Below are 10,332 nucleotides of genomic sequence, written 5' to 3'. Positions count from 1 at the left end.
AAAATACTTAACATGAGACAAACCACAACTCGATTCAGTAAAAGACAAACAAACCATTTGCAGGTCAGGCCTTCATGAGCAAAGATAAATGAAAGGAATTAACGAGATAATTTGAAAGAAATGTTTCTCTAATTATAAATTAAAAGAAAGTTGTACAGTAGAAGAACAATTGTAACTGATAAAATCTAGAATTTAGATATTAAGAAAATATATAGTTATCTATAAAATATATAATATATATATATATTTATATATTTATATATTTATATATTTAAACTTTAAATCTTATATTATATTAATAGATATCTAAACTTTGAATACAAAATTGTTCTAGTAATAGTGTCGGAACTGATGAAGTTAATGAAATAGTAACAAAATAATTATGAATTTACAGAATTATAATTTTTATTTGTGTATTACCATATAACATGAAAATACAATGAGGATTGCATTTTTGGTTTGAATTTACAATTCACGAAACACTAGAAAATACAAGACAAAAAATAGTACTTGAATAACATTTGCTACTTCCTTGGTGTCATACTTGCTGCAATTAGGAAATCTTTATGGCTAAATAGGGAAGAACATAAACTCTACCTTTTTCCATTTATGTTGGGAAATTTTAGTTACTTCACATGGCTCCAGAAAATTAGGAAGCAAGACATAATACAGGTTCTACATGGCTCCAGAAAATTGTATAAATTGACATTTACACCTAGTTGGCTACCTCACAATATCTGTAGATGGTTATCCATTAATCCAAGCCCATTCCTCAGAACTTAAAAAATGTACTTTTACATTTGTGTATATCATCAATAAATTGTCAAACAATCTAGAACCCACTGTTTGGATACTATTTGATATTAACTATCCTATCCGAACAAACTAAAGCCATGATTCTCCATTCATACTTCTTGGAGTCATCCGTATACATATAACCGTTCTACAACAAGAAGGCATGAAGCTCAAAATAACCAGTTCATACTGATGTTGCCAAGCCAAACATAGAGCGGGAGTTGAGCTACAGCAATGAAGAGCAAGAGGTAGTGGTGTCTGCTTGAATCATATGTCCTTACCTCTGCAAAAAGTACCCTCTTCATCGTCTTCACCAAGAAAATTCCCATGCACAAGCATGTCCAAGGCATCAAGAAGTAGTAAGAATAGCTCCATACAATTTTCCCGAATACAGCCATACACATACCAGTGAAGGTATATCCGGCATATGCCACAATATCAAGTAAAGGAGCCTCACCACTACCTAAGGAAAACAAAGACATTTTCAGTAGTGAAACTTGCAAGAACCAACCCACCAACCCCTTGATAAACAGCCAATTCAGAGCTTCGGGGGTAAACCTGTTGAAAAACAATGAAATCAATTTACAAGTAAAAATCTTTACAGTAATGCAATTTAAACTAAGACAAAAAATTTATGATCACTGACACAGATCCCAAAGATGGTGCATTTGGGAGTTAACATATTAAATTGTAGTTGTAAAAATCATGTAATAGGGGTCTAAATCTAATAGGTGTCTTTCAAATCTCGTAACAGTATAAATACACTAAGAACTTTTCGACTTAGATCCAACAGTGCTAAACTATATGGCCAAAATTCATAATAGCTTTATCTTTATGGAGTACAATTACCATTCTGAGTTCTTACAAAGCAGGCTATTCTGTAAGGAATTTGGCAAAAGCCTTCAACGTTATGCAGGCTACAACATAAAACTATATTAAAAAAAAACTTCAGCAATATCAGGTCTTGCTTCTAGGATATCTGATATGTGAAGAAGTAGATTGGAAGAAACATACTTATATATGTAATTACTAGCATATTGTGCTCCATAGAATGACAGGTAAGAAAATACAGTATTTATTATATATAGACTATAGTAGCCCTGTTAAATCGGTACAATATCGGTATTAACTCCTGAAAAGGAGAACTATCAATGTTACTTGGATGCAAACATCAAAAAAGCAAAGTTCTGACAGTGGGTACTAGAAACTCGTATTGATTTAAAAAACATATAGAATGTATGAAGAAACTTGTTCGTTCTGGCACTTACTTCCCATGAAGACCTAATAAGAACCCAGCAAGAACAACATAGGTACCAAACGCCATGAATGGAATATAGAGATCTGGAGCATTAATATCATATACTGGGGGCTTATAGGAAAGTCTACCTCCAACTGGTTCCGTAATTCTTGTCCAATGACCCTGGAATAGCAAAAAGAAGAGGGCGGGGGGAGATTACCATATTTACTGATGACAGAGAGTATCTAGGAGAAAAGAAGGGAAAGAACTGTGTAAAACTTACTCTGTGCAGGAAAGGGAAAAGAACGACCTTTAATTTGTTCCTCACATAGTGGTCATTAACTTGGAAATAGTATTGGGGATCAGAGAAGTACCTACTTATCTGTTTGCAATTAAAAATTATTAACATACAAACAAAAATCGTATCTCAGATTCATAACAATTTGCATCCCAAAAAATCAAAAGTTAGAAGACAAAAGCAATTAATCAGCAATTACTTTTTGTCAGTAACATATGCATAAATTGACTTGTCTCGACGGAAAATGTATTTTAAATAACGCCTGTAATCCTAGCACGCTACTTACATTGCTTTGCACATACTCTGAACTTGATCCTAAAATCTTCTCTCCATAAGCACCTAGTCCGCCTCTAATAAGCCCTGAGCCTGCCCCAGAGAATGCACTTCCAAAAGGAATTTGTTGCCCATCACTCGGAAGTCTTGTTCCACCTGACTGATTACCAATATTATCATACATTCCTGTGCCACAACATAAAAAAACACATATATTCTCAGACACCATTTCCTTCAAAACACAATTGCAAATCTGCAATACAAATTAAATCCCTGCATAAACCATCCAATCCCAAATAATACATAACCTGAAAACTTTCCTATACAATCCGTCCTATTTACGATCAAAGCTAGCCTATCCTAGTAACTCAATACAGTAACAATCTTGCATCAATTATTACCTTACATCGAAAATTCACTTGAGAACAAGAACTCGCATTAACAAACATTCTGCAGCTCCCAAATACAATTACAAATCTTTTTCATTACTCAATAATTGGTCACTTATTCAAGAATCAATATATATATATACACTTTGATTACATTCCTCATTAATTAATTATCCAAGAATCAATAAAAAATCACACTTTCACAAACTAAAAAGGAAACAAGAACTCAAACAAATACATAAATAACACAAAGATCAAGAAAATCATTTTCACATCATCACATTGAAATTTAAAACAAATCCATCTCACAAAATCACAGAAACACAATAAAGTTCAAAACTTTATATGAATCTGGAGTCACAAATCAAAGATACAACATATAGTGTGTGTACATACAGTGCATAAATATAAACAGATAGAGAGATACAAGAGATGGGCATACTTGAATTGTTGCGGAGGAAACAAGAGATTCAAATGGGTGCAGATATGTGATGAATCTTGGCTCTATTTCTTCTTCACTTTCCTCTCTTTTGGTGTATGTATGCAGGGTGTGTGTGTATATAAATATGGGCTTAGTTTGGATCTTTCTTTTTATATGTAGTTACTAGGCTATCTGAGAATGGGTTGAATTAAAAGCCCAGACCCGAAAAACACGTCACTAATCTGCAGTAAAAATATGAATCTAAGACAAATACTCCAATAGTCTCATGCAGCATCTCCGACACACTTTTTAAACAAATTCTTAATTAAAAAATAATAGACTCTTAAAAATTTTAAGAGTCTCTTCTCTCACCTCTCTTTTAAGAGCCAATTATCTAATTTTAAGTTATATTTTATAATAGGTAATACAGCTAGTCACTTTCTCTCTCCAATTTGTATTATACTTCTGATAAAAAAAATTAATAATAAAATATTATTTAAATAGTGAATATAAAGAGTGTTGTTAGAAAAGGAAGAATATCACTTTAGAAGAGGAAGAAGAAGGCGGATTGGCTTTAGATCCAGAGGAGATACTTAGTCATGAACATTCTTTGAATGGTTTCGATGCAAAATTATGCATAGTGGGTAGATTCTTATCAGAAGGGTATGCATATTTCTCCTCCATGCAGCAAACACTGGAAGCTTTGTAGAGACGGGGCAAAGGAGTATATATGATGAAATTAGAAATTAATCTCTATCTGTTTCAATTTTATCATGAGGTAGACGTCAAAAGGGTAATGAAAGGTTGCCCGTGGTTTTTCAATAGACGAGTTTTAGTCATGCGACGTTTGATGGATGGAGAAAATCCTCACAATGTAGAACTGAATCATATGGAATTATGGGTGCAAATTTATGATCTCAAATTCGGATTCATGTCTGAAAAATAATTACAGAAGTCGACAATAACAGTGAAAAGTTCGTAGCATTAGGTGCTAGCAATTTTGTGGGAGTCTGGAAAGACTACTTCCGAGTTCGTGTTTCTGTAGACGTCTTTAAACCACTCAAACGAAGAATGAAGATGAAAAATAATGTCGAGGATTGGTACTGGATATCGTTCAAATATGAGAATGTTCCGATATTCTGCTTCATTTGTGGAACATTAGGCCACTCTGAAAAATTCTGTGGTAAATTGTTTGAAACATCAGGAGAGAACATTGCTAAGCCTTACGGGCCATGGATGAGAGCCCTATTTAAGAAACAAGTAAAGCCTATAGGTGCAAAGTGACTTCAAAGCGGAGTCGATAACGATGATCGAAATTATAACGAAGTTCAATCACAAACTCATAGTGGTGGCAGTAGCAGCAATCACGATCCATCATTAACTCCAAGAAATCAGGAGTTGGGTGGGAAGGGAGGAATTATTGGAGATCATGAATTCAAAAAGATTCAAAAATAGGGGATGTCAGGGATACGGATTACTCACAGCACAGATGAACTTATTTCGCCTATAATTGAGCATACTAATTTAACCGTCATTGAGCCCAAAAATGTAGAACGGACGAAGGATTGGTCCTAGACAATCAAATGGGCCATAACACTGGTGTCATATTGAATCCAAATGAGGATGTGAACATGTCTATTGAGCAATCAAGCCCAATCAATATGTTGAATCCAAAAAACGGACAGAAGGCGGGTACCCAAGTAGGTGCTCGCCTAGCATTGTGAGTACCATAAGTTGGAATTGCCATGGGCTTGGGACCCCATGGGCCTTACAATTCTGTAAGGAGTGCTCCAGAAGAAACCCAATTACGTTTTCTTGAGTGAAACCATTTGCAGAAAAGATATTGTAGAGAAAGTAAGAGTATCATTCAGTTTTGAAGGGATGGTAACAGTAGATCCTAGTGGGCACAGTGGAGGCCTTGCATTCTTTTGGCGCAATAAAGAAGAAGTGACTTTGTCTTTTTAAAAAAAAATCATATAGATGTGGTTGTGACAACTTCAAAAGGTTTGAAATACAGACTTACTGGTGTTTATGGTGAACCAGACCGATCAAAACGAGAAGAGACCTGGAGATTAGTTAGGAGTTTGGCTAGCAATAATACACTGTCTTGGTGTCTTATTGGAGACATGAATAATGTTCTCTCACAGAATGACAAAAAATGAGGTAGGCCCTACCCTAATCGTTTACTACAAGTTTTTCAAGATGTGCTGAACGACTGTGAATTACATGATATGAATCTGTGTGGATACCAATTTACGTGAGAACGAGGTTTGGGCATGAATAATCACATCGAAGTACGCCTTGATCGGGCACTCGTATCTGAGGAGTTCTTAAATCTGTTTAAAGAAGCTAAACTCACAAATATGAAAGTCTCTACCCCTGATCATTGCCCATTATTGTTGGAAACTGAGGTTGGTATCAAAGCTAACAACAAGCCTTCATTTCACTTTGAAAATGCATGGTTAAGAGAACCTATGTGCTACCAATTAGTAGTGGATGCCTGGAGTAATAACACTATGACTCTCTACGACAAATTATCTTTTTGCTCAGAAGTCTTGTCAGAATGGGAGAAGGAAGTCACGGGCAACTTTAAAGATCGTATATCTCGAAGCAAAAGGATTTTTAAAGCTTTGAAAGGAAGGAGGGGATGTTCATTCTGTGAAACTGATCCAGGAGGGAGAAAAAGAAGCTTGCAGAAACGTACGCACAACAAGAAGTGTTTTGGCTCAACTTTGGTTGCGTTAGGGTGATTAGAATAGTAAGTTCTTTCATGCTAATATAAGGAATAGACATAAAGTAAATCATATCAGTTCATTGCAAGATAGTCACAAAAATAAAGTTGAGTGGGGTAATGGTTTAAAGCAAATAATGGAGGATTATTTTGTTCAATTATTCAATACCACAAACACTGATTGAAATCAAGTGACAGACTGTGCAATTAAGAGAGTCACCAGTGCCCAAAATGAGTTGTTGCTTCTCGAGGTGGGTGAAAAAGAAGTCAAGGCTGCACTTTCTGGTGTGCATCCTGACAAATCTTCGGGACAAGACGGCATGACTTCGGGTTTTTATCAGAAATGTTGGAATATCATGAAGGAAGATGTGGTTTCCATGGTGCAAAGTTTCTTTGAATCCGGGAGTATTAATGCTCAGCTAAGAGGTACCAACATAGCATTAATCCCAAAAAAGCATAATCCAGTTTCTATGACAGATTTACGTCATATTCCCTATGTAGTGTTCTTTATAAAATCATTTCTAAAGTGTTGGCTAATAAGTTGAAAAAGGTCATGGATTCAATTATGCCAGACTGTCAAAGCGCCTTTACACATGGTCGTTTAATTACAGAAAATATAATGATTGCTTTTAAAGTAATGCACTACATGAAAAGGAAAACTAAGAGGAAAGATAGTTGGATGGCTTTAAAACTTGATATGTTCAAAGCTTATGATCGTGTAGAGTGGAATTTTTTAGAAGCCGTGCTTCTGAAGATGGGGTTTAGTAATGAAGTGGTACTACACCATATTTGACCTCTACCAACACTTTTCTGTGTATTACAAGCAAAAATATTACCTTAAATGACTAAAAATTGATATAAGGCAATACTTTTTCTTGGTGCTACCATTGATATCATCTAATGTTACCTTAGTGACGATTAAGTTTCTGTTGTAACACAAATTACAGTGTTATAATTGATTTTTCGAAATATGTTACTAAAAATTGAAATTTCAGGCGGTAATCTACTAAATTCTAGGAGGGTCAAATTTGACCAAAAAATTTGGGTGACTAAAAACGAAAATTAACCCGCTCAATTTAATTATAATAATAAATAAAAAAAATTAGATACACAAAACTCTTAAACAACCATAACTCTTAAAATACCTCCATCGCTAACCCATATTCACTCTTCTTTTTAACTAAATGAGCCTCTCAATGGCGGACTCAATTAAGCTTTCAAGCGGAAGGGCTTAAGTTTAAAGGTTGATTTACGAGATGAATTAGAGTTTCATTATATGTAAAGCTTGGATTACAAATCTATGTTCAAGCTTTGATTTACAATTAGGGCTTACAATATTTTTCTCCCCTCTCTTTGATTTGAAACTATATACGACTATCTCACTTCACGCTTCTCTCTCTATATCTCTCCATGTCTCTTTCTCTATATATCTCTATCTCCCTCTATTTCTCTCTTTATTTCTTTTATTTGTGAAAAGATAAATCCGATTGTTGTCTTTTCAGAAGAAAGGTGATAAGTGGATTTTATATCTACTTGGAACGCTTCATTTCAGGCTTAGGTTGGTGTTTTGGACTAAAGTTGTTGGTATTTTTGATGTATTTTTGTGTTATTGCATTTCATGCATTAGTTAAAAGAAGAAAGAAACTTTTCAAAGAATTATGCTGAAAAACGATCAGAATTGGAAGCCTAGGACATTATCAAGTTGTAGAGAATCTCGTTAGCTTCGCGTGGGCAGTTGAATCGCCTAATTCTGAAGAGCAGAACTCAAGATACGGCCAAAAGAAGAATTGTCATAATTTTTCCAGAATGTCAGCGCGCCCGTGCCGGAACCAGCGCGCCCGCGCCGCTGAAATCTCTATTACAGTGCGGCCACGGCCGAAAACAGCGCGCCCGTGCCCGGTTTCTACCCCAGAATCTTGATTTTAGTCGAAATTGAAGATTTTGAGAATCCTGGTCATCGTGGAGCCTATATATATCAATAAAAAGACGTTTTCAACAACAAGGAGACCTGGAAGAGCAATAAGAAGACCTAGAGAGCACGAGAAGGCTACGGAGAAGAAGACTCTTGTTTTCTTCAATATAGTTGATACTTGGATGCTTGTTTTTTATTTGTCTTTAAACCCTAGTACTCTTATATTGTTTATTATCATGCTTTCATTGGAACTCATGGTGATGATGAGTTCGATTATGAACTAATCATTATCATGGGGTTTTAGTGGATTTATTTATGGATTTCTTTAGTTAAACTGTTTCGATACTTTAGTGTGTGGTGATTGATTGATATCCTAGTATCGGTTGTGCTTATTCGTCTTATGTGCGTAGCTAACATATAAGATAGCGTGTTAATCTCTATTGAAGGGAAAGTGAATATAGAGATTTAGAACTTGCCATGCTAGCATAGGTTCATATATAATTGTTATGCATGATTCGTAGGTAATTTTAACCATCTTACTTGCACGATGTGATCATGATAGATAACTTGCGCATTAAACCGTTATGTTTTCAATTCTTATAGACATATAAGGACTAAGCATAACTGGTGTCTATTCAACTTCTATCTCTTTTGTGGAAGCTTGGTAGTAGGGTATTCGTACAACGAAATTTGGCATTTACTAGTTTCGTGTTATCTGATTAGTGTCATCACCATTACATGCTAAGGTTAAGAACAAAAAGGCTATTGAATGAAGTATTTAATGAAGTTAGGATCCCATGTTTGTCATATATATTAATTCAACTATTCTTGTTCTCTTAGTTATAATTGTTAGTTTAATTCTTAGTTATAAACAATCTCAACTTGTTATTTGTCTTAGCATCGGGTAATAACCATATCATTGTTGCATAGGTGCATATTCTTAAATTAACCAAAGAGTCTCTGTGGTAACGAATTTGATCTAAATCTTATACTACTTGTGAACGCGTATACTTGCGTGTATTATTAGCGTGTGTTAATGCCCTAACAAGTTTTTGGCACCGCTGTCGGGGACTCGGTGTTAATTTTTAGTTTATGTGCTTGTCATCGGTGGTCGTTAAAGTTCACTGACTCGGACTCTTTTACTTTCACGGTTTACTTGTTGTGTTTCAGGTACTCATTACAATGGGAGATCCAGCAGCACGAACAAAAACCTTGATGGATTTTTCTCAACCCAAGATCATTGACATTCAATCTAGCATTTTCAGGCCAGCTATCACAGCTAATACCTTTGAGATCAAGCCTGGCATAATTCAATGGGTGCAGAATTCTATCCAGTTTGGGGGTTCTCCAACGGAAGATCCCAATATGCACATTAGGGATTTCATTGAGATATGTGACACCTTCAAGTTCAACGGTGTTTCTGAAGATGCTGTGAAGCTGAGACTATTCCCATTCTCTCTGAGGGACAAGGCTAGGAGCTGGTTACACTCTCTACCAGCTGGTTTGATTACTACTTGGGAAGATCTTGCTCAAAAGTTTCTCACTAAATTCTTCCCTATGGCAAAGACAACTGCAATCAAGAATGCTCTTACTCAATTTGCGCAGCAATCAGAAGAATCTTTATATGAAGCTTGGGAGCGCTACAAGGAGATTCTTAGGAAGTGTCATCATCATGGCATGCCTGATTAGATGATCATCAATTGTTTTTATAATGGTTTGGGAGCACAATCCAGACCCATGCTCGATGCAGCATCAGGTAGAGCCTTATGGGCTAAGAGCTACGATGAACCTTATGATCTAATTGAACTAATAGCTGCTAACGAATATCAGTATCCAACTCAGAGATTTCCACATGGCAAGGTAGCTGGAGTTCTTCAAGTGGATATAGCTACGACTATCACTGTTCAACTAAAGGAGTTATCTATGAAGATCGATTATCTGGCTAACTATGATGTTAATCAGCTAACCAGTGTTTGTGAGCTATGTGCAGGTTCGCATGCAATGGAGCAATGCACTATATTTAGTGAATCGGCTTAGTTTATGAGCAACTTTCAGAGATCACAACAACCAGTTCCAGACACTTATCATCCTGGCAACTGGAATTATCCTAACTTCAGATGGAACAACAATCAGAATGCGATGTAACAGCCGTTCCAGCAGTTTGGAAACGAGCAATTCAATCTTCCCAGTTTTCAGCAACAATTTGCACCAATACAAAAACTCCAACTTCAACAACAAACTCATGATGCAGGTCTATCTTCGAGTGAAAAATCTGA

General features: G+C 35.7%; 2 protein-coding genes and 1 non-coding gene across 3 annotated transcripts; 1 reads left to right on the top strand and 2 right to left on the bottom strand.

The window, feature by feature from the left end:
- Positions 1 to 733: 733 nt before the first annotated feature.
- Positions 734 to 3,571, bottom strand: LOC141693757 (uncharacterized). Its single transcript, XM_074498922.1, has 5 exons — positions 3,435 to 3,571; positions 2,617 to 2,789; positions 2,316 to 2,414; positions 2,064 to 2,215; positions 734 to 1,353 (listed from the first exon to the last, which is right to left on the bottom strand). Exons 2-5 carry the CDS (start codon positions 2,785 to 2,787, stop codon positions 966 to 968), a joined length of 810 nt encoding a protein of 269 aa, XP_074355023.1. The 5' UTR covers positions 2,788 to 2,789; positions 3,435 to 3,571; the 3' UTR covers positions 734 to 965.
- Positions 3,572 to 5,689: 2,118 nt separating this feature from the next.
- LOC141691128 (uncharacterized) lies at positions 5,690 to 10,093 on the top strand. Its single transcript, XM_074495871.1, has 4 exons — positions 5,690 to 6,113; positions 6,343 to 6,570; positions 6,672 to 6,919; positions 9,887 to 10,093. Exons 1-4 carry the CDS (start codon positions 5,690 to 5,692, stop codon positions 10,091 to 10,093), a joined length of 1,107 nt encoding a protein of 368 aa, XP_074351972.1.
- LOC141694645 (small nucleolar RNA R71) lies at positions 9,629 to 9,735 on the bottom strand. The gene has a single exon (XR_012563933.1). It is a non-coding gene; the product is annotated as a small nucleolar RNA R71 (small nucleolar RNA).
- Positions 10,094 to 10,332: the final 239 nt, after the last annotated feature.

The sequence above is a fragment of the Apium graveolens genome, chromosome 10, assembly GCF_009905375.1.
Source record: "Apium graveolens cultivar Ventura chromosome 10, ASM990537v1, whole genome shotgun sequence".
In the NCBI taxonomy this organism is placed as follows: Eukaryota; Viridiplantae; Streptophyta; class Magnoliopsida; order Apiales; family Apiaceae; genus Apium; species Apium graveolens.
This window is presented reverse-complemented; position numbering and strand designations above follow the sequence as displayed.

Bases quoted from the DNA above. Each gene is read 5' to 3' on its own strand.
- LOC141693757 (XM_074498922.1), bottom strand. From the start codon at position 2,787: ATGTATGATAATATTGGTAATCAGTCAGGTGGAACAAGACTTCCGAGT. The intron at 2,415-2,616 runs GTAAGTAGCGTG...AATTGCAAACAG, and splicing joins CAGAGTATGTGCAAAGCAAT to ATAAGTAGGTACTTCTCTGA. The intron at 1,354-2,063 runs GTAAGTGCCAGA...GTTTTTCAACAG, and splicing joins TTATTAGGTCTTCATGGGAA to GTTTACCCCCGAAGCTCTGA.
- LOC141691128 (XM_074495871.1), top strand. From the start codon at position 5,690: ATGAATAATCACATCGAAGTACGCCTTGATCGGGCACTCGTATCTGAG. The intron at 6,571-6,671 runs GTACCAACATAG...TCATTTCTAAAG, and splicing joins TATTAATGCTCAGCTAAGAG to TGTTGGCTAATAAGTTGAAA. The intron at 6,920-9,886 runs GTACTACACCAT...AACGAATATCAG, and splicing joins TGGGGTTTAGTAATGAAGTG to TATCCAACTCAGAGATTTCC.